At 38.9% G+C, this 25,259-nt stretch overlaps 1 protein-coding gene across 2 annotated transcripts; it reads left to right on the forward strand.

Annotated features, from left to right (window-relative positions):
• Nucleotides 1-12,227: 12,227 nt before the first annotated feature.
• Nucleotides 12,228-24,945, forward strand: LOC111851252 (matrix metalloproteinase-25-like). 2 transcript variants are annotated; one of them, XM_023825991.2, is made up of 10 exons: nt 12,228-12,463; nt 18,075-18,207; nt 18,516-18,657; nt 19,822-20,108; nt 22,411-22,590; nt 22,765-22,861; nt 23,112-23,194; nt 23,366-23,518; nt 23,609-23,893; nt 24,039-24,945. In XM_023825991.2, the coding sequence occupies exons 1-10, from the start codon at nt 12,350-12,352 to the stop codon at nt 24,260-24,262; spliced, it is 1,698 nt and encodes a 565-aa protein (XP_023681759.1). In that variant the 5' UTR covers nt 12,228-12,349; the 3' UTR covers nt 24,263-24,945. The 2 variants fall into 2 exon arrangements, with proteins under 2 accessions (XP_023681759.1, XP_023681761.1); XM_023825993.2 differs by having other exon boundaries at nt 12,229-12,384.
• Nucleotides 24,946-25,259: the final 314 nt, after the last annotated feature.

A 25,259-nucleotide genomic window follows, 5' to 3' on the forward strand; every position in this document is an offset into this window, starting at 1 on the left:
ACTAGCTCGGGAAAACTGTAATAATATTACCATTTTCAGACGAGTAACGCCTTACACTACTAGTTACTGAAAAAAGTAATATTATTACAGTAACGTTTTACTTAAATTATTACTTTGTAACGCGTTACACCCAACACTGTCAATCAATCAATGGAACTGGAGTTGGGATTGGGAAAAAACTATGGGGAATAGAACTGGAATTGAATTTGAATTTCAGGGAGATTTAAATTCCAACTCCAGTTCCATTTACTGATTTGGACTGGAATTGATGAATGCATTCTGAAATGGCCCCAACCCTACTATTAACGGGTTGAAAGTGTGGCAAGAACATGTTTCCCAGATTACACCACCACCACCCTGGGCCCAGTTTCTCAAAACCTTCTTAACGCTATGTTGTTTTGTCTTTTAACATAGAACTTACGAACAACGTAGCATTAAGGTTTCCAGAAACCGGGCCCTGGACTGTTGACACAAAGCAGGTTGGGTCCATGGTTTCATACTGTTGATCCTAAATTCTCACCCTGGCATCTGTGTGCTGAAATCAAGTTACGTTACACCAGGCTATGTTTTTCCAGTCTTCAACAGTCCAGTTGTGGTGAGCCTGTAAACACTGAAGTCTCAGCTCTCAGTTTTTTGCTGACAGGAGTGGAACCAGACATGGTATTCTGCTATTCTAGCCCATCTGCTTCAATGTTTGATGTGTTCTGCATTCTGATATGCTTTTCCACTCACCATGGTTGTACAGAGTGATTATCTGAGTTACCGAAGCCTTTCTGTCAGCTCCAGCCAGTCTGGCCATTCTCCTCTGATCTCTCTCATAAAGAAGACGAAATGCCACTCACTGGATGTTTTTTGTTTTTCCATGGCACTCTGAGTAACGTTATAGACTGTTGTGTGTGAAAATCCCAGGAGATACAAGATACTCAAACCAGTCCAACTAGCACCAACAATGCTGTGGTTAAAATGATGATTTTTTCCCCCATTCTAGCATTTCATGTGATCATGAACTGCAGTTCCTGCATGTTTTTATCCATTACACCACAGTCACATGACAAATGATACACAATGCATGTTCCTAATAAAGTGATCAGTGAGTTTTCATTTGATCTAACTTACCTATTGTAAAACAAGCCATGTCTTTTTCATTTTTAAATTAATTAGTTAAGTAACTCAACTAAGTGTTGTTTAGTCAAACAAATGATGTAGCAATCGAGTCAAAAACACATTGGTGTATTGTATAGCTGCTGCAAATACCGGGCTGATTTCAGGAGAGGTTTTGAAATCAATGTTACATTAGCAGGAAAATCATTTAGACATAATTTTGCCCAAGACTTTTGTGCAGTACTGTATGTAAATGAAAAATTTCATTATTTATTTTAAAGGGCATCCCACATGACAGAATCTGCTGATTGCTCAGACTGAATGCTGGATTTGAATGTAGAATTTTATTGTGGTGTGAGAATAATTTGGAAATTCTCTGATGAAGGAGATACTAGTTATTTAAAATACCTTGTGGATATTTTAACCGTGTACAGATCTGATAACAAATCAATATCCAGAAAAAAATACTTGGGATTGAAATGGTGCTTTTTGGCTATTTGTCCAAGAGGTCCAAGCACTGGGTCAGCCATTTATCTGGCACCCAAGCAGCATTTCTGGAGGTACCCATGGGCAAAACATCAATGCGAACATTCTTCTGAGCATGGGATTGAAATCAGTAGCCTTCAGACAAGAGGCACAGAGAGCTCACCAACTGACCCACTGAACCACAAACACTAACCCCACTGTAACAAAACCAGGTGACACAAGGAGAGGAAGAATTAGGGACATTACTTTGGTATGGGAGTGGAGATGGATTAACAAAATGCTGGTGAGGAATGAAAGAGGACGAAAGCTGTTTTTACATCAGCGTGGGGAGAAACACAGGGCGTACATGCATTGCGCCGTGCATGGCCTGCTACTAACCCAAAGGTTCACAGTAAGACCTTTGTTTTTCACATACAAAATAGTCATAAGAACATAAGAAATTTACAAACGAGAGGAGGCCATTCGGCCCATCAAGCTCATTTGGGGAGAACTTAACTAATAGCTCAGAGTTGTTAAAATCTTATCTAGCTCTGATATAAAGGAACCCATGGTTTTAGCTTCCGCTACACTAGCAGGAAGACTATTCCATACTCTAACTACACGCTGTGTAAAGAAGTGCTTCCTCAAATTTGTTTTAAAATGTTCTCCCTCTAATTTCCACTTCCATCTCCTGGACAAAAAAACCAGGTTATTGGTTTGGGCGGCAATAAGCAAAGATAGGTTAAAATGTTAATTCTGGATCAATTGGGCCTCCAAAGATATGGAGTTAAACTGCTTGGCAACTCTAAGTTGCCCATAGGGTGGAGGCATGCGTGCATGCACACACCCTGTAATATGTTAGCACTGCATCCAGGGTGTACCCTAGTCTGGAGGTGTGAGGCGATAATGCTAACCAGCAAGCCGCTACATTGCTCTAAATGAAAAGATGCAGAAGTGTAAAGTGTCATTTCAACACGATTTTATTAATACATGAAATGTATCAAAACACAGACTATGTTTGCAAATAGATAGTCTAATAAGTATACATTACACTTTTAATTTTAATTAATATAGCATGTATTTCTAGTGTCTATTTTTGATCTTTCTTTTTACAAACTGTTAAGACCTTTGTTGTTTTGCAATTATTTTCTGTATTGAGTTTGAGGGGCTAGCTGCTTGGAGAAGGGCCAATACCTGGATTCACAAATCTTATTGTTTGCTGTTGGTTATTATTCTTTGTATTCTAAATACATATTGCTTTTATAACTTAGCCTAAGTGTGCTGCTAACTGGCAGCTGGGAACCCATTTTTCGTATTATGGCCTTACCTAGGACCCGACGGAACAGACACGCATGCTACTGGTATGTATATATAACATAAATTGGAGGCTTGTCACTGATCCTGCTGAATTTGAAGTGGGTGATTATTGTGGCCACGGTAAACCGCCATCACAGCTTCCACCTGGAAAAGGTTGCGATTTTTGCCTTCATTGAAGGAATTTCAGAATTGCTGTAAGGAAGACCTGCTACTCCTTGGCAGACTTTTCAACATTTCAGTGATGCATTCTAGTACCAAGAGACAAATAAAATCACTGCTACAGCAAAGACTAATGGATAGTACCTAAGTGACATATGACAGAAACAACAAGAGTTGTGTTTGGTGAAGTGTAAGCAGTGGCAGCAGTGAAAGCTGGGATAGATCTGGTAGACCCTCTGGAATCTGCTCCTGTCTTGGCTATCTGCCTTATGGAGCTTGACATGGAATTGAAGCACCTACAGTATGAAGCACAGTCCCTTTGTGTTTGTGGAAAGGAGGTGGAAGCAGACAAGGATCTGGAAATGTGGCAGCTTGAACTTCAAGCCGTACAGGCTGGGGCACCAACAGCTGGATCGTGGAATATTACATCATCTGTTTTGACTGCCTTTCCACCTGAGTTTTATGCAAGTAGACATTAATCAGAGAGATGGATATGGGCTTATATTATAATGCTTGGGAAAAACAATGAACCTTTGTTAAGATAGCCAAAAGAAGAACTCCTGTGCTGCAATGTAAATTAGTCAGGAAAACACAAGAAATGTGTTCTTTCTTCTCTTTGGAGCAACATTTCGACTATTACAATGTTACAGCGTTAAAGTCATTGTGATTGATGTTTATGGATGGGTCCCAGAGATCTTTTAGGAAAGGTTTAGTAACCATGTTAAAACTACAAATCAAACTCTTGTGGAATTTGCTCAGAAAGCATTCATCCTTTTTGATATATAGCGTACTACTAGCAAAGTCATGTTTCGAGTAACTCAGCAAGTTACTGTTACAGAACTTAAGCATTGTATACTTGACGGGATTGTTGTGTACTTGAATAGCTACTCCGATTTCGCATGCTTCTGTTCTGGCTGATAAGCTGATTTTGACATGTTAGAGTCTGTTCTTTGTCAACTCATGAAAAAAAAATCATTGTACTTTAAAGACAAAGGCTTGAATGTTTCTGTATAAGCAGTGAAATCAGATGTGGGCAGACATCTGTCCTGGGCAGACGTGTGAGTGATAGTACTTGTGCCAATAGCATCGGACACCAAAGGTCTGTTACCGTTACTAACTGATGCTAGTAGGTGCTATAGAATCTGTTTGTTTTGCATAACACTCATTTTGCATATGATGTTTTAACTGAAGACTGAGTCAGGCTATATAAAAGGCCACGTACATACAAGTCATTTGTACAATGAGACTTTAAGATCTTTGATATCTCACTTCAAACCACTGTTCTTCAGTATGACAGTTGATGTTGGTCAATATACTCTATTCAAGAAACACACACATGTAAATGCTACAAAGCAAACTATTATGCAGACTGAGTATGGTTTAACTGTGTCCAGTGTCAGTACTCGGACTTCTCCATGGTTGTTAGTACCAAACTTGGATGGTAGATCATGTTTCTGTACCAATTACAGGAAAAAAAAAAGCTGTGATGTGTCTTGATTGTTCCATTGTTTGTGATGAAGGATTGCATTGATAATGGTGGTTTTCTCATCACGTCAATAAACTGGATTTATTAAAATAGAAACTTTATTGATTCTCATGTGGAAATTGTCTTTTTGCAGTCTTAGACAGGTGAGAGCAAGTTCAGCGGGATGCAGCAACCGTGGAATAACGGGGGGTAAAGGGCCCAATGGAGACATCAGTCTGCTGGCCCAGGGGGCCAAATCTGCAACCTGCTGATCAAAGGCACATTGTCCTAACCCACTGTGCCACATACTGTACCACCCCTAAAAGGTACTGGTAAGTACCAATGACACCTTGTGGTTGTGACATTTTAACCTGTGTCACCCTGGATAATTTTACACAATGTAGTTATGACTTTTTCCATGACGATAGCACCTGCATTCATGAATTATGTGCTAGCTGCAATAAGTAATCGTGAGGCATATTTGGATGATATAAAAATGTATAAAATCATGCATACAGACACACAAATATATAAATGGAAATACCTGGGATTCTGTGCATAAATATTCACTAAATGTACTGTGGGTAGAGCCATTTGTCTCAGCCAGTGTTTCTCCACTCACTTCTCAGGGTGCCCAGACAGTTCAACATACCTGTACTAAGTATTCATTGTTCTCGATTGGTTGGGAGGTGGGAGGTGGCAAAAATGTCCAGAGGACCCCTTAGGACAGGGTTAAGCAACACTGGTCTAGGCCTATCACAGCGCATGTTATATTTCAGAGCAGTGTTATATATCAGTGTAATATACTCAGAGCCAGCCTAGCACATGTCCCATGCTCAGTGCTTCCTTCTCCCAAAAATTTGCAAATCAGCCTCTTGTTTTCATGTTTCACAGTGTTCATTATCCATTGTGGTTTTTTGCTCATGATTCGGATTAACAATTACAAAGTGACAAAGTGTTGAAAAGTAGTGAGAAAAATGCAGTGAAGAGCACTAGGCTAATGCTTTCACTGTAAGATATATACACACACTCACTGGCCGCTAGGAACACATGCACACCTGCTTTTTCTTGTAAATATCTAATCAGCCCATCATGTGGCAGGTGCCAAAAGCATAATATCATACTTGTTATACTTAATTGTGTGTAAATACAGTGGTACCTCAGTACTCGAACTCATTAGAACTCGAATTTCTTAAAAGTTGAACCAACCAGTTCGAAAATTACCTAGAGCTTGATCTGAATCTCAGAAGTCAAACCGTGAATGCCGACCTAAGATAACTTGTATGCGTGGGGAAATGAGTCACGCTGCACGTCTTTCAGCGGAAACAAAGGGTAAAGCTTCAGTCTCAGCCTCGCATTCACTGTGATAGCATCATGCATGTTTACACTAGCTGAATACATATATTTAGACAGTAAAAATATGTTTAGAGTTTAGACAATGATATACAGTAACAGTAATTATTATTATATAATAAAATACATTTAAAAATAAAGACTTCTTATTCATTGTTTTAATATTAATAATAAACCATTAATACGTTTAATACAATGACCGGACTGGGGAAACAAACTGAAACGCGGAGGAAATACAGAGGACTAATGACAACAACCACAAACAGCTGATCACAGGGGGATTCCACACGGGGTTAACGAGGGGGCGTGGCGCACGGAAGGAGCGGGAAGTTCAGGGCAGGACACAACAAACTTTACACATTGTTTGGATACACTTATTTTCTTATTTTACAAATTACTGTTTTGATAAATGTGCTTAGATGTGTTTAGTACAGTATATGCTCTTCTTGTTTTATCCGATTCATTTTGTGTTTAAATGCTAAAAAAAAAAAAAAAACATATTTAGGTGTAATTTTTTGGGGCTGGGAACCTATTAATTGGTTTTCCATTATTTCTTATGGGGAAAATTCGATCACAACTCAAACTTTTTAGGATTCGATCCGGAGTTCTTAACGGATTAAGTTCAAGTTCTGAGGTACCAGTGTACTTGCTTATGTCTAGCGCACTTAATTTAGAAAAAAGAGGAAATTAAATCTTGGTGACTGACGCCATATCACGTGTTCCAAGTTGCGCGATCAAAACTGAATTACGACAGCAATTTGCTTTTTAAGGGTGGGAATGTTATGACCTCTATCGTTAGAGACCATAGTGTTGCTGTTTTGTGAGTTTGGTAAAACCACCATATATTAGCATAAATTGTTAGCCAGTCAGAGATGGTCATAAAAACTTGTATGCAATGTAAATGGGACAACACCATAAATAAATGAACATCTTTACTAAAGGCTGGTTATGATTTTTTTTTTAATTGAGTACAGCCCTCACCCTAAAGGCACCACTTAAATGTAAATGACATATTGGGAATAATAGGGTGCCTATTCCATATCAGGAAGGACACAATGAGGTTCAACAATGTTTGTAAACTACCATTTCAGCTATTTAAATGAAAAGGACATGGATTTCACTTAAGCGCCGAGTTCTTGCTGTGTGCTGATTGGTCAGTCTCCTATAATTATGCATGTGCCACTAATAACAGTAATTCAAAGTGCTTTACGTAAAGTAATAGCAAGTATTAGCATGGGTCTGTCTATTGCTTCCTGTCAAAACTCAAAAGTATAACCAACGCAAGTTCTTGCTTTTCTTATTAATTTCTCAGAACTATGATGCCTTATAATAGACCAGCCCTGCCGCCTACTACCCTCCTGTTTTGGTCTTTATCATGTATCACATTCAACCAGCTATGTCGTAATGGACACTAAAGATATTTTTAAGTATGACTCCATGAAAGCAAACGGTTTGACTCAAAATGGTCACTCCTGGGAGAGCTGCAGATGACAATAGTTCTAATGTACACAGTAACACTGACATTATGTGATGGATCTTTTTAAAAGTCCCCAGGATAGGGGTAACACTTTACTTGAGGGGACACAAGTAACTTAGTAACTTAGTCAACTACTCAAGTACAAATGTAACTGAACAAATATGAAATACATGAACTGTTATCATTGATTAATAATGAATGAATGAAATGGGATCAGTATGTAACTAACACTTAGTTTTTTGTTAATCGATACATTAAGTCCCCTCCATGAATTGCCATCTTATCGTGGAGGAGGGATTTGCCCCGATGCTCCTAGAAACTATCTTGTTGGGGGCAATTGCCCCTTGTAGGGTCTCCCAAGGCAAATTGGTCCTAGCCGCCAGACTAAGTGCGATTCATATTGACCCCTATGATGAAGAAAATCAAGGAGGATGTTACTCTGCCCGGCCTGGTGGCCGGGCCTCAACCCATGGGGCTTGGCCAGGCATAACCCGAAGGGGTAACATGTGGGCCCACCACCTAAATGAATCAGTTCTTAATACACTAAAAGTTGATAATGTAATAACTGGCTAATAATGTAATAACTTATCAGCAAAAAGTTATGTTATTGGTTCAGAAAATGTATAACATTATTGGCCAGTTATTACATTATCAACTTTTATAACATTACCAACAGAAAAATGATTACGTTATTGGCAGTTATTACATATTTGGCAGTTATAGGCCTATTTCATTCACAATAAGACTGCAGCAGTGTCACTGTCATCTTGTGAACCTGATTACTCTTAGACAAGTCACACTAAAAACAATCTAAGTTGGGCTTTAAACAAGTTGGGCTTTAAATAAAGACTTTTTTCAAGAGGTGAGGAGAGTATGTAGGGGGACTACAGACTGTGATGTGAGGGGTGTGGGAGGAGTAGGGGTTATAAGGGAAGGAGGGCGTAACATCCGGGCCATCTGAGTAATACATTGCTGTTGCTCTGAAGGAATCTAGGGGTGGGGGGATTCATTTGCATACAGGAGCAAGGCATATAAAGTGCACACACATAAAACACAAAAACTCAAGACAAAGTGCAAATACATAAATAAATATGTTAATGTGAGTTAGGGGAATTTTGAATATCTGATAGTCCAGAAGTTAATATTTCAGTTCCGTCTCGTAAATGAAAATATACATTTCATCACAGCTTTATTTTCAAAGATCTATTTTTAGCTTGTTTAGCTTATTTATGGAAAAAAATTAACATTTGTTATTATATTTTTCATGATTGAAATTACCTCTGGTTAGGGCTGCATGATACTGGAAAATTCCAGAGCTCATGCAAAAGCAGTGGTGGTAAACTTTAAATTGATTTTTACACATTTGATAGATTATCTTGAGAAGAAACAGTCATTAAAACTGCTAAGCTTGATAAGGTTTGTTTCCTATGACAGAGTTAAAATGTTTTAATGAAACAATCCCTCCACACACCAATTTCACCAATGCTTCAAAATACTGGAACTTTATTGCAAAATAACATTGTTTTTGAAAATACTGCTCTATGGACAGTATAAAGGTATGAAAAAACCTGACCTCAATCCAGCTGACTATTGTGGTCCTTGTGATGTGAGAATTGCATATATATAACATGCAATGTTGATTTTAGTATTGCATGTCACCCAGCCCTAATTGTGATTGGTGGTTCTTTGTGCATGCATAATCTGCATGTGACTCACTAGCAACAAACTCCATGCATCCAAAAACCCTTATAAAAGACTTAAGTTACATCACATAGACATCTCTTGTAGATTAATCAGGGAAAATGTGTAAGTTTTCCTGTTGTGATGTGATTATTGCGCATGCATACATGCAATAACAATGCTGAAATTATATATCGTGCGGCGCTAATGTGGGTGGAGGCTAAATACCCTGCACATATCTCATTGCAACATCTACCACATGAGAGACAAATACTTTGAAAGTATCACCCATTAGCATGAGACATAGCATGCAGTAGACGGTATGCACATGACATCACAGTAGGCATATGTCATTGTGATTGCATCCATTGAAAAGTTGTGTCACAATTCAGGGGCTGTATCCTTCATAGGATAAGATCTACATAGCTTCTAAAAAATCCAATAAATTCATTACACAATGGTAGAATACACAACAAAAACAACACCCCATGTGCACTTTCTGCCCAGATACTTGGGAGATGTTATGCTGTCTAATATTTCACCAAAACTCCTCTTAACATAACCGCTTCCCTCCAAGTACAGCTCCCTCTGGCCCCTCGACACATTCGTACCTTTATTGAAGTTACCTTGATCACATGACTACCGTGCATCAGAGATTCACCATGATTCAATAATTCAAACAGCAGGTATCATCATTATTCAACTACATTTACAAAACATTTACAGCACAACCCTGTAACACCCTTCTTAATAAACAAACTATTTCTTAGAAAGGGCATTCCAAAATATCAAGAAAATAAAACTATTCCCATGACAGCTGTACCCATTGGCAGTACCACACCTGAATTCACTGAGTTCTTCAGGATGTTTGTAAACCTGACTGCATGGCTAGGTGCTTGATTTTATATAAATGTAGCAATAGGTCTAAATGAAACACATGAATTCAGTGATTAAGAATTGTGTCCCTATATATTTGCCTGTATAGTGTAGTTGTTAAACACTTGAAATACTTCAGTTTTCCTAACCATCATTTTTCTCCCTCCATGTCCCTTCCAGGGCTCCATACATATTTAGTCAATTTGTATCTCTTCTTTTTGGTTCTTGTGAAATAGTCCAGCAGAGGAACAAAACAGCACTGAAACATTTGTTAGCCATGGAAACATACCATGTATATGCATGTTACACCGAAACTCTCAACTTTTAATGCAGCCTAAAAATGGCGCTTACATGGCCGTGCATTCACAGTGATTACCACGTGTAGCTCACGGCGATGATGTCACCCGCTGTTCTTAAAGGCACAAACATCTCTCTCACTGCTACCAGAAGCAGTTAGCTAGCTTTTTGACTGGTTTATCAGCAAAATAATACTATGACATTATGAAGGTATTTATGATGCATTATAGGTGACAGCTTTGTGACAATTTCCCCTTTTAATAATTTACAAACCTATATTAAAGGTTACCCTTAAGTACACGCTTATTGCTTGTAAATGTCTTAAAAAATTGTAAATGATTTGTTCATCATTAACTACATGTCTTATTGAGGTTTTGTAAATGATTAGTTAATGTTTAACTAAAGGCTTATATATGAGTCATAACTGAACATTTATTTTGAATATAAGCGTTTACCTGAACTGTCTAATTGTTAAATAATATTTGCACACATTTCTGGTGAGGGAAAGAAACAGATCTGTGAGTGTTGAGAAGGGTTGAGCTGGGAAGAGATCTATATTATGAAATTGCAAGTTTCACAAATATTAAAAATAATGTGAACACATTATATGCCTGTGCACATTTTCTGATGGTAACTAATTAAAATGTGCAAAACAGGTACCATGTGTTGAATACATCGAACTGTTATGACTAGTAACATAATGCAAGTTTTCAGTGGGAAAGTTCTTCTGTTAATTCTGACATTTGGAGGAATCATGGAGAAAAAAATTAGTTTGAATACCATTGGAGTAGAGAATCTAGGATGGCTTCCAATGGCCTGGAATGGGTGCCAAAATTAAAGACTTTTGCTCCGTTGTTCCACAAGGTCTATCACCAACGCACATCGGTCTACCTCCCCTAGACTGAAGGCCTCATAAAATTTTTTAACCTTCAAAGAGTTGATTCCCCTTTTGCCCAAAGTATTTTACTTTTTGACCTCTGGCAGCCACAGACTTCACAATCTGCTAGTGCAATAGTCTCTGCATTCCCCTAATTGTATTTATATATAATTGTCTGTCTTTACTCTGTGTTCATTTACTTATTGTCTGCTTTACACTCTAGTAAAAGGAGAAACATGAGAAGTTTGCAATAACTCAGTTTTGTAAAAAGGATATTCCATGAAATACAGCACTTATGAAAGTGTTGTGCAAAGCGCTGTCACGTGATTTACTGCTATAATCATCATACATCTCTTACGTAGCACTTACTGTTTTGAAAGTACGCAAAAATAGACATAGATCCATCCAGTGTTTTTATATACATCTTTGTCATAAAGAACCTATGCCCACATGTACGTAATTAGATCTTTGAGTCACATTATAGGCCATTACGACATTCATCTTACCAGTGCACTTACAACTTATTTAAAGATTATAAATATAATATAAAATATATACTACTGGTTTTATATATATATTACATATAATACAGGTTCTATCTATCTATCTATCTATCTATCTATCTATCTATCTATCTATCCTTAACCATCCATGAATTAACCCAATAATATGACATCGCCAATTACACTTTTTACAGTATTTCCAAATTAAGAATGCACTTAAAAATAAAATCCAACTTTCTAACAATATTTATATAATAGCTGAACTCTCCAAATGTTTGTGACATTGTATTCCACTCCCTCATCTCCATCTCCTACCTTTTAGGAAATTTCACACCCATCAGTCATATTCACAAATATTACAAAAATTGATCATAGCAAATAAATAAATAAATACTTTAAAATACACTGAAAGTACAGGCAAAAACTATCAATGTCACAATAGCTGTTAATAGACTATCTCTCAATGGGACGAATAACAGCTATAAAACTATAAAACAGATTAAATAATTTAGTAATAACCGGGAACCAATTCCTGCAGCTCTCGACATTCCAAGTAATCGACCCCTCCATGACCCCCCCCCCCCACCACCCCCATTATTATTATTATCGTTCTTGTTCATATTTTCTTACTAATAGTATTGTCACCGCTATCACTCATGACTAGTACCTGTACTGATGACGACGATGATTTAAAAATATGAAAAGACAAAAAAAGAAAGCGGATACGCCCACCACAATTGCTCCGATTTGATTAAAAGAGAGGAGCCGTACTGCCTGGCATGTTTCCGAATATGAGTACCACTGCTACCATAAGGTACGTAACATGTATATCTGTGGTTGTCATATCTGCTGGATTCGCTGCTCCAGCAGTGGACCAATATACACAAGGCGTGGTGAGTATTCCCCCTAATTAAACTTTTTGCGGACTTTTTAAAACCCAACGCTGAAACACTAGGTGTTAGTACTATGGGAAATCAATATGCCCACTTTTACGTATAATGAGAGTAGGGTTGCATTAATGGCATGTACTGTAGGCTATGTGGTTTTGGGGAAAAGGTCATGTTACCAGAAACTTGACATTATATATACTGAAGTCATAAAATTGAAAGAGTGAAACAGCGGGATAATCATACTAAGCAAAGACATATGAAATTAATGTAGCAAACTGAAGTAATATGTAATGTAAGTATGTAAGTGTAATCCATAATGTGACTTTTGCACAGCAGAACACAATTTCTGACTGTTTTACAGACATTGCCAAATGTTTTAGTAAATATATGGTTTTGCCAAATGTTTTAGTAAATATATGGTTTTGTACAATTGCCATCACTTGGCATAATTTTCAGTTACTTTAGTCTTGTTGGTCAAAATAGATTATATAGTTTTCCACTATAATAATTGTGCACCCAAAACTATGTGTATGTGATCATCTTGTTAGCCAGCACATGCAAAACAGTTAACCAAACTTTGAAAATGATATAAAAATATATTCCATAAATTGCAGTGATATGGCATGCTTGTGCTTTAGGTTCTCACAGTATATAACTTTGTTGTTCTTGTACTGCCATTTTGCTGTTTTTGTGTTATATAGTGCTGTGTGACTTTTTGCTTGCTAAAACCTTGCTATGGTGTTAGGGTCGGCACCGACCCGTTTATAAGTTTACAATGCATAAAAGCACCACATAAATTTGTGTCCTGCATCAAGGCTTTTTGACTTTGTCAGGAATCTCTATTTAAACAAAATAAAATTAAAATAATTCACTAAATTATAAATGCTCTGGTCAAGATTATATCCAGTCTGGTGTTGGGGTTGTAAGGCAAGATACCATGAACTGAATACCAATTCAGTTTGTTTATATAATTCTCTTGAGGCTTATTTTACCGTTATTTTTTTTTATTGAAAATGAGAGGTATGCTGTCAAAAGAAAGGTCCAGAAAGTCACACCAAAAATAGTAAAACCAATCTTTTCATGGATAAGGAAGCCTAACAAGGTAACCAAGAGGTAAGAAACAAATTGGATGATAAATAATTGTTTTGATGGCATTTTATGGCTGATTTAAGACACGAGTTGGCACAGAAACAGAAAGCTAACATAGGACAAAGGCTAAGCTAACCACAATACCGTTGGTTTACATCACCACCCTTCTGTGAACACCCATATCTGGGCTTCTGATTGACACTGAGAAACCGTATCCAGACTGATTCAGGTACTTTCATGTTGTATTGGCACAATACGAATTGGTCCTGCCCATAAACGACACGTTAAGTGTCTGGTTTTCTTTTCAGGCAACCTCATTTCACATATTCACTCTTTACCAGTGTATTGTTGGTCTCCATTCATAAATTAAGATTCAAGAAGTTTTATTACCCTGTGAGCAAGAAGTGCATTGTTACACTTCTTTGTTCAGCCAACCCCAGTACTAAGAACAACAAACACTATAAATGTGTGAATAGACAACAGACAATAAATGTCCATACTGTGGTGAAAACAAGGAAGACTACATATGGTTATGATCTTGTCTCATGTTGTACCATGTAAACCAAATACTCACAGTGAAAGCATCAATTTATTTTCACGTCTTAATGTGCATTTGAAAAGGATATATTTTCCAGCTGGTAAAATACCTTTGGCTGTATTTCTGCACTGTAATGTTAAAAACCTGGTAAGGGCCACGTAAAACAAAATGAGAAATTACATAATAATCGAGCTAAGTAAAAAGCTTTGTAACCTTTGACATGCCCCCTTCAAGGCCAAAAAGTTACCGTAATTAAGACTTCACATCCAGCAAGTTCTATTGTTGCATAACAATAACTCAGATTTCAGCATGTTGTAAACAGTGTGTTTCAGGCAGAACTTCCTTTACCAAAAGAGACAACAATTTGTTTTGCTCTCACTCAGTATTTGTAAACCTCAACATCTGAAGTTTCAACATTTAGCAAGCAGCTAACAGTTATTATTCAAGCATAGAATCATTTACCATTTTATGTTTATACCCAGCTCTCATATTAGTCAGACAGTTTCAAATGATATTTACTATGTTATGAATGAACACGTTTTATTAAATATGTATAAGCATACTGTGTTTTAGCTCTTTATATTCAAGAAAGGAAAAAGTTGTATTGGTTTATGTGAAAAGACTAACGTTTAAAGTGTTTGTGTGGAGAACAGTATAGTAGTATATCAGTGTGCAAGATCATATAATGAGCAGCGAATAGAGAAGTCATTAGTCATAGAATGAATGGATATATAGGAATATTGTGGTGCATGAGTCTGGATTTGAACTTGAATCCAGTCTTGAGTCCACATATGAATGGGCTTGGTCTTGTCACACACTCTGGTGAATTTTTACTCAATCTTGAGTTGGACTTGAAGACTCATGACTTAATCCATAGTATACATATGTCTGCAACCTGCAAGCAACTCTAGCTTGTTTTCATACCACGGACCTTAATCTCCAGGCAGACACAGGTGAGAGTGAAGTTTAGGATCAGACCACAGGGCCAGTTAGTGTTCAGTGTTTGGGAGCAGGATTTTTTTTAGCAACTTTTCAGACACAGGAATTTTAAGCCCCCACCGTGCACATTTAAGCAATAAAATGTTCACAGCACTCGTGTTTCTCAGAAGCAATATGTTGTTACAGTGTGTTATCCCAGTCATCAAAGATATCATAGGCTACATAGTTGGTTACACAGTAGATCTGCCACTGAAAATTGTGAGTGTACTTTATCTAAGTTATGTGTACTTTTAAGAAAACTACAACATGTTAAATAAAAAGTTTTTATTTATATATATATATACACACACACACACACACACACACAAAAGATTTTGAAAGAACGTTTCAAAACATTGTTTCATTGATATTCTTCTGCGTCTGGCAACCTGGGTATGACATTAAAATGCATCTGGCCCAAGAAGCAGTACTCAAACTTGCAGGGAAAGTTTTTGGGGGTTGGTGGTGGGATTGGCACTCCAGTCACCGTAAAACAGCTCACAACTGCTCAATTTAAACAAGCACGATACTCTTCTGCTCTCCGTGGGAGTAGCTCTGCTGCAACCGCCCGCAGGAAGACTGCACACACCATGAAGGGGATGGGGGAAAGCCTTCGGGAACCCCATCCCCGGACAAGTTGAAACTGTCGGAGAGCTAATAAGGTCAGGCCTATTGGGGATCAGGGCTGGTGTGGTGCTGAGGCGTCGCCTGCTGCATGGCAGCACTTGGGACCCAGTTTGAGGCAACCCAAGCAAGGCGCATGGAACGTCTTGTCTCTCCGGCAAGATGATCATCTTCCTCTGCTGTTGGGGGAACTTCATAAACTCCACCTTTCGGTGGCAGCACTCTCTGAGGTACGCAGACCGGGAAGTGGCCAGATCTCTGTTGGTGGGTACACCTACTTTTGGCCTGGTCGGTCTGATGGCTTCCATACTTAGGGAGTAGCTGTTGCTGTAGTGGATCGACTCTTTTTGATGGTGTCTGATGTCACTCCTTTCAACGAGCGTATTATGAGACTCAGGTACTCCTTGGGTGTCTTGTATTTTGTCTCAGTATATGCTTCCACCACGGTGAGTGATGTCTTGTTGAGGGAGACATTTTACTTGCAATTTCGCTTGGTGGTTGAAGGGTGCCCATGAGGTGACACTCCTCTGGTCATGGGTGACTTCATTGCAACCACTGGCACTAACAGGGCTGGCTATGAGGATTGTGTTGGTCCGGGGTGAAAGTGGCTCTATGCTTATTGACTTTGCGAAAGGTCAGGGGCTGTGGGTTGCTGGATCCTGGTTCCAATGCCCAGAGCCGCATCATTGGACTTGGTACTGGTGGTGTGGCGAAGGAGATCGATGACATCCTCGTGGGCAGATGCTGGAGGCTCCTGCAGAACTGCAGGGTCTACAGACATGCCCAGTTTGTGAATTCTGACCACAGATTTGTTGTTGCTACTCTGAAAATTCAGCTTAGATCCAGTAGGCTACCACCTACTAGGAGAATGAGGCTGGACTTGGCCAGACTCCAAGATCAAATTGTTTTTGATGCATGCGTTTGCATACAATTTGTGTGAGGAACTTGTAGACTTTTGTGCAACTGCTGACTCTAATGTGATGTGGGAGACCTTCCGTGATAATACCCTGAAGGTTACCGAGGATTGTGTTGGTGTTCTCAGTCTTCCCAGAAGGATATGTTTCATCTCATAGGGCACCCTGGATATTAGCGAGAGGAGTTGCAGTGCTCAACTTGGTAGCAACTCCTGTCTGTACTAGGAACTGAGATGGACAACTGTGAGGGCTCTGGGGGCATTTGTTAGATGAATCTGGGAGCAGGTGTCACACCATCTGTGGTCTAGTGACCCACGTTCTGCTTACAGAGGAATTGAAGCATTATGCACATCTGAATCTGTTCCTCGGAGACTTGCAGTCAGGGTGGGTGATGGAGTGGTCCTTACAGATGACACTGCAGTTGTGACCCACTGGGCTGGCTACTTGGAGCAGTTGTTTAAAGCTGACCCTCCAGCTAGGATGTTGGATATCTCAAAGCTGATCCTCCAATCAGCTGTGAACCACCCAGTCTCACTGAGATTGCACGGGTGGTGAATCAACTGGGGGTAGGGAAGGCCGCAGGGATCTGTGGTATCTGGGGTGAACTTCTCCATGCTGATGGTAAGGCTGTTCTCTTGGCATTGCAAAAAATCTTTGCTTCCATTTGGGAGTCAGGCATCATCCCAACTGACTGGAAAACAGGATTTGTACTCCCTATCTGGAAAGGGAAGGGTGATCGCCTGGATTACGACAACTACGGGGGGGATAACATTACATTCAATGCCTGGTAAGGTCCTTGCTAGGGTCATCCTTAACAGGATTCATGATCACTTGCTTGCTTGTCAGCCACCGGAGCAGCCTGGTTTTACGCCTAAGAAGTCTACCATTGACCGTGTCTTTGCATTGAGAGTTCTCATCAACCACAAGTGCAAATATCGGCAGAGGTTCTTTGCAGCCTTTGTCAATTTTCGTAAAGCGTTTGACTCGGTTGATCGAGTTGCCCTGTGGGATATCCTGAGACTTTACGGGATCCCCCCGAAGTTACTGGATGCCATGGCCGGCCTGAACACTGGTACTGTGAGTGCTGTGCAAAGTGGAGGGAGAACCTCTGCTTTCTTCCGAGTTGATTCTGAGGTTTGTCAGGGGTGTGTTCTTGCTCCTACTCTGTTCAATGCTTGTATGGACTGGGTGTTGGGCAGGGTCATGGTGTCCAGCAGTTGTGGAGCATCCTTTGGTGAAGAAAGATTTACTGATCTTGACAGTGATGCAGCTGCAGAGGATGCTCTCTATGGTTCCTCTGTAAAAGGTGAGGAGGATAGGAGGGTGAGGCCAGCTTTCTTTAGCGTCTGCAGGAAATGGAGACATGTTGTTAGGATTTGGAAGAATACTGTTTTCAAGTTATTCTGACAGGTTCACAAAAATTCTTTCCTGATTATATGGTGGTTTGACGACACATGATCTTGTTTTACAGGATTGGCTTAGTCGGTATGGATACTTGCCCCCTCCAGATCCCCACACAGGGATGCTTCAGACAATGGACGAGATTAAAAAAGCACTTAAGGAGATGCAGAGCTTTGCTGGGCTGAAAGTGACTGGAATACTGGGTACGTCTGTTTCCCTGCCATACCGCCTGTATCTATCTGGCTCCAATTCCCCATTTTTGCCCTTCTTCAGTTATGTCTTGTTTTATTCTCCTGCTGCTCTTTCTGCATTGATATGAAGGTGATCAAAGTTTTGTTATGTTTGATGGACACATTCCCACTGTATGGAAAGACCATATAACCCAACTTTATATTACTTGTTGAACATGTGCAGATGTATACTCAAAGTACACTACATAAATGCTTATTTTTGTTAGCAAATGATACTAACATTGTCACTGACATCCTTTTTATGACTATCTCTGTCCTAGATGCAGATACTGTCCGCCTTATGTCTACACCACGTTGCTCTCTCCCTGACATAATGAGACCCGAAGATAAGCTGAGGAAGAGGAGACGAAAAAGATATGTGTTATCAGGGTCACGTTGGCATAAAACTGACATCACTTGGAGGTCTGTATAGCATGATTACATTCATGAAAATAAGAGTGTCACCTTCAGGATGTCATTTGTAATACAGCCCTTTCTGAGAACACCTGAGAACCTGCATGGTGTCTATTAGGGATGGACCACATTTTTTTAGTTCCGATCCAATTCCGATACACAACTGCCGTAAATACCAGGTAAATAACAGGAACAGGTGTGGCTCATCAGAAGCCAGATAGGATAGAAATCCTACTGGAATGTAACTCTCCAGGACGAGAGTTGGGGACCCATGGTCTAATAGGTAGGGATCGGTACCGATACCAATCTGAATATCGGACTGGTGCACCTTTTTCACAATACAGTCGAACTTCGTTACAACGTACCTCGGGGGACATTAAGAATTTGTACGTTATAACCATAGTACGTTGTAACCAAGTCCCTCAAAATGAATGATATAACACAAAATGTATATAAAAAACTTTTAGAAAACACCCCTCAAGTTGACACTATGGCATACAGCTTGTGTAGTTTGAAGAATATAGTTCCTATTCTGAATAGGAACTATATTCTTCAAACTAGTTTAATATCAGTTACTCATAGACAGCCGACATAACGCAAAATCCACTGCCGGCTTATCGTTCAAATCGCCTTACTGTAACCTAATGTCAAACCGAAATTATGCACCTGTATGATTCAATTGGCTGAAATAAATTTCGATACCATGACACCATGCAAAACCATGAAAAAACTGGGGCTGCATGCAAGGAGTCCGGCCGGCATGGAATGCTTCGTGAGGATAGGTTCATTGAGTTAGGCGTTGCTAAGCGATGTAGATGGCCGACAACAGCCGATTCTGAATTGTGCGCGCGCTCGGAAGATGAGGCTGTACGTTGTAACGAAGGTCAGTTTGCCTATTTTCCTCTGAAAATCATACGTTATATCGAAGTTTACGCTGTAAAGGTATACGTTCTAAGCGATACCGGCAAATGGAATAATGCATTACGCGAATTCGGTACATTGAAATTTGAACGTTGTATTGGTGTAAACGTTATAAACGGGGTACGTTGTACCGAGGTTCGACTGTACTAGCTAAATAACAATGTATCCTCATGTTGCGTGCACGGCTATAACTTTAAAGAATTTCTTCTTGTTTCATTGCTGCAATTTCTTCATATGTTTTCTCCTATTCAGTCTCAACAGTTATCCGTCTCCTTCATCAAAACTTGACCCTCAATTAGTAAAGCAACTCTTGAGTCAGGCATTCAGAGTATGGAGTGATGTCATCCCACTGAACTTCCACTCTAAGAGAGATCTGAAAGAGGAAGGGGACATCAGGGTGTATTTTGCCAGTGGTTTTCATCAGGATGGGTACCCCTTCGATGGCAAAGGAGGAACCTTAGCCCATGCATTCTTTCCCTCAAATCATGAAATGGCAGGAGACACGCACTTTGATGATGATGAAATATGGAGCTTTGGAGGTACAAACTTATTTGTATGTGTGTGTGTGCCAATTAAAAGTTTGGACACACCTACCCTTAAAATGGTCTATTTGTACTATTCTCTATTGCATTTTAGAATAAACATATACTATAACTCTGTGGTGTGCTGGTTCTCGCCTGCGCCTGTTGTTTCTGGGATAGGCTGCGGGTCCCCCGCAACCCCAATGGGGATTAAGCAGTCACAATAATGGATGGATGGATATACTATAACTATTAAATAACTATAAAATTATAAAATAACTATAAAATAACATATATGGAATTATGTACTGACCAAAAAAGTGTTTTAAAAATGTATTTGTTGGCAGGGAGTAGCTCTGTGAGGTTAGGACTCAGAAGGTTCTTGGTTTAAATCCTGTGGTCAGCAGAGTGACCCCATCATTGGGCATTTGAACAAGGCCTTTAATCCCAATTGTTCCAGGGACTGACTGAACCTACTGTCTCTTCTACATCTGATTCATGAGGTTGTCTCTTGGATTGATTTTCCAGCTGTCCTGAAGGAGGTCCCACATATACTGTATGTTGAGCATTCCTTGGACGCTTTTCCTTTACACTTTGGTCAAACTCTCGAATATAATGGGACCAAATGGCATTCTTTCTGTGGTGAATAAAGTGCCAGAAATATGCATTCACCAGCAATGTCTCTTACCAAAAATCATGAACTGGTTATTGAAGATAATCCATGGACTTTGTAGTGAGAAGTTTAATGTACAAATCATTTCCTTCTACCAAACTCCACACACCAATCATATCACTGTGCAGAAGATATGATCACAAACAACCCAGAAATGTCTTCTGCGCAGTGATATGATTGGTGTGTGGAGTCTGTGAATTAACTGGGTCAGGATTTCGAGTAAGACATATTGCTGTTCAATTTTTCAAATGTATTGCCACTATAATCACCACAGAAAGAATGCCATTGACTACCATCATATTTGAGAGAAGTCCAACAATTCTACAGCCGATATCTCCAAAACTAGGCAACTCCGAGCAGAACAATCCAGTTCGATAGTTAGCAATAAAGCCCTCTGAAACATATATTTTTTAGTTTTGGGGTGAACTGGCCCTTTAACCCAAAGTTTTAATGTAATAGGCTTTATGGTAGTCTGTGAGTACAAGTTGTCCACAAGTCAAACTGCCAGTATAACATAAGACACGATATCACACACATTTAACTAAACCTTTATAGTGGCTGCACAATTGGTTTGTTTTGGTTCTTGCCCCATGCCACACACGTGGTTAAATACATCCGCTAAAATCCACTGTCTGCTTCGGATAACTCTCAATTAATTTTATTAAGGCTCTTGTGGGACATAAGTATTATTGGACATTACTCGATAGGACACAGGTTGATGGATATCTGTGTGTGTGTGTGTTTATATATATATATATATATATATATATATACATATATATATATATATATATATATATATATATATATATATATATATATATATAAAACTAAAAATACATTATAAACCCACACTTGTGTATACAAGTGAAAATATATGAAAATACATTTATCAAAGACAGCTCCTGACACATAATTCCATGCTGTTTGGGGACTAACATTGAATATTAACAAATGGGGCCCTGTGTGGCTCCGTGGGTCAGGTCTTTGCATCACTGCTGGCCAGTCACTCTGATCCTGATTTGTATACTGAACAAACTGCTGGCCCTTATGGATAATGTCAGGCACCCTCTACACAGTGTCATTAATAACCAGAGGAGTATGCGCAGTGACGGGATGCTTCTCCTCAAATCCAGGACTAACAGACTTAAAAATCCCTTTGTCTCTCACACCATCAAAACTGTTCAGTTCCTCACTGGGGGGCAGGAAGTGGAACAGGAGGGGGGACATAAGGACATTTTACTAACTGACCTGTGCAATAATTATTCATTATTACTATGATCCCACCACTATTTATTACTCTTTATTACTGTATTACTTATTACTTTATTATTGTGTAACTGTACTTTTATGCCGGTGTATTGTTGCTGCTATTTTCCGGAGGAACCTTCCCGAGGGATTAATAAAGTCAGTCAGTCTGTCTGTCTGTCTGTCTATCTATCTATCTATCTATCTATCTATCTATCTATCTATCTTTGGACAAAAACATCTGCTAAATTTAAAAATGTGTATAAAATAAATGTATAAAATGTCCAGACAATAGCCAGGTTATTTGAATGATAGCCCTGGAGTTATGCTTGTGGTACAATATGACACATTAAATTATGCAGTGTGTATAAACATTCTAAATTCATGAATTTCTTTCAGGTGACAGTGACAGCACTGACCTCTTTACAGTGGCTGTCCATGAGTTTGGTCATGCTTTGGGACTCTCGCATTCATCCACTGAATTGTCCATTATGATGCCGTATTACCAAGGAGCAATAACAGACATAAATAGTTACAAACTTCCAAAGGATGACATGCTGGGCATCCAGGCACTATACGGTATGGGGCTACCAAACATTGGAAGGCTTTGTCTGTTACCCAGTGTGTACTTCACACTCTGATTACTCAATTTATATTGATCACACTGATTCTTTGTCTCATATCATCATCATATACATGCAATGATTGAATAAGATGTATAATATTTGCTGGCTCTTTTTTGATTCTCAAAAGGGAAAAGGAATGACAGAGTCGCACCTGATCCCAGGATTCCTCCTATTCCTGATCGGCCACATCAGCCCAATCCTCCCCCATCAAAACCAACACAACGGTGAGCAGTGTTATTAATAAAACAAATCAAAGTTTTCTTTGCAAATGCACAATACGTTCATCACATACATCACATAACTACCAACTCAACAGTGGTGTCAAGAACTTGTATACCTGTTATAATAAAGACATTGGAAGCATAGTTTGTTAAAATTTGTGTAAAAGTGACTGTAGTCTGTTTATATTGCTGTCTTGTATCTTGTGTATAGTGTGCTGACCAGTGGTTCCCTGTCCATGTTTCCCTTCCTTAGCCCAGACCCCTCCCTTCCTGATCGTTGTAAGGGGGGGTTTGATGCTGTGGTCAATATCAGAGGCGAGGTATTCTTCTTCAAAGGTAAAAGTAACCTACTAGTAGTGTGTTCTTCGCGAATGTAAAAATATAAGATTCATGAGTAGCATTTTCACGATTTGGGGCTTTGAAGGAACCTGTGAAAATAATATTCACTATCATACTTTTTCCGGCTTATTCATTTTAGCATTTATCATTCATCTTACTGTCTTTTAGGCCCATATTTTTGGCGGGTACGGCCGACAGGTTCGCTAATGTCCTTCACTCCAGCTTTGATAAAAAACTTCTGGATTGGTCTTCCACCTGAAACCAACAAAATTGATGCCGTATATGAGAGAACCAGTGACGGCAACATTGTCTTTTTTATAGGTGAGAAAGCAGCATTCTATGAATAACTGTGTAATCTGCATCTCACATTTGTGAATATATCACTAAGAGATTGTCTTTTTCTGTGTACAGGGAATCAGTACTGGGTCTTCAAAGAAACCATATCTCTTCCTGGTTACCCACACCCACTGTCTGAATGGCGTATGCAAACATCTGATGGGAGAAATGTGCAGAGAGTGGAGGCAGCATTCGTGTGGGCACGCAATGGGAAGACATACTTGTTCAGTAATGGGGAATTTTGGGGCTTTGATGATGAAAGGCAGATTGGAAGAAATATGGATGGGCAATACCCCCGTGAGACAACCCTCTGGAAAGGAGTGCCCTCTGGCCCTGATGGTGTCATAAGCTGGGGAGATGGTAAAACAAATAATTATGATATAAAAACAAGACACTCACATTGGCTAACCTGAGGCACATTATGTATAATAATATATAAAATCATTCCTTTGTATCTTCTGTTCCTAATGTGATAATGAGCTTCTTTTTCTCACCTGCTTCTTAGGAGATCTGTATTTCTTCAAAGGAAATTCCTATTGGATCCTAAAGAATGGGGAAATGAACCATGAAGCCATAATTAGCAAATCTGTAGCAGTTGATTGGATGAAATGTCCCAAACCACAAATGCGTGATGAAAGCAACTGTCCTCTGGGTACAGCTTTCATGTCCCAAATCTCTTTTTGGGTTATCTGGATATCTATAGTGAATATTTGTGTTTTTATAGAATAAATGAAGAGAAGAAAAACTGCGATGTTGTGCCCAGTAATTTCAATATAGCATGACAAAAGAAACATAAATATTGTTTATACTTTCTGCCGTTTCTGCTGTGCAAAAATATCAAGCAAATAGAAGACTGGTAATCACAATGTATATAAATAATGTTTGTATAAATAAGCATATTTTTCATAATCAAGAATGTGTCAGCAGGAAGAATAATTGTGGTTCTGAGTAACAGTACTGAAAGGAGAAAAAATTATGACATTTTTTGTGGTCAAGCAACAGTTTTCCAAGATTTAAAGATGCATTTGAGTTTTTGTTAAATATCACTTGGAATTATTGTAGAACTGAAATTTTTTTTTTTTTAAATTATAATAATAGCTAAAAACAAATTCATGTAAAAGAGCTGTTGTGTTTTTGACTGCTGATGGGGAAAAAAGAAAGACAAGTACATAATATAACTGCAAGCAGCAAAAATGGGACCAAGCAGACTACCAGGGCATGGTTGCAATGGGAACAACTTCATGTTATTTTGTCAAAGGTATGGTTACTTGCACTCACAGCAAATTTCATGTCAATTGACCAAAGATAGGCCAAGATATCAGTCCACTTCATGCTTGGTATCTTCACTGCTGAATTTGATAGGCTGTAACGGACAAATGATTTTGAAATAAAAAAATCTGTCAGAAAACTTTCAGGAGGCTTTCTCTGAATATCATCTGTGCAAAATTTGGAGAAGATTCAACAAGGGTTGTTACTGCTGAAAACGTATGTCTTTGATTAAATGGTAGAAGGAGTGATAACATACTGTACGTCCTACGATATTATGAAAGCATATATTGTTACATATCAAAACACATTTAAGGATGTTAGAATATGATATTTCACAAAGGTTATGACTGTAAATAATTATTTAACACCATAAATAAGGCCATTAATCCCTGAAACCCAGTTTATTTGAATTTGTCTCTACAACCAGTGAAATCATGTCGACTGATCGACTGACTAG

Source organism: Paramormyrops kingsleyae, chromosome 5, assembly GCF_048594095.1.
Source record: "Paramormyrops kingsleyae isolate MSU_618 chromosome 5, PKINGS_0.4, whole genome shotgun sequence".
In the NCBI taxonomy this organism is placed as follows: domain Eukaryota; kingdom Metazoa; phylum Chordata; class Actinopteri; order Osteoglossiformes; family Mormyridae; genus Paramormyrops; species Paramormyrops kingsleyae.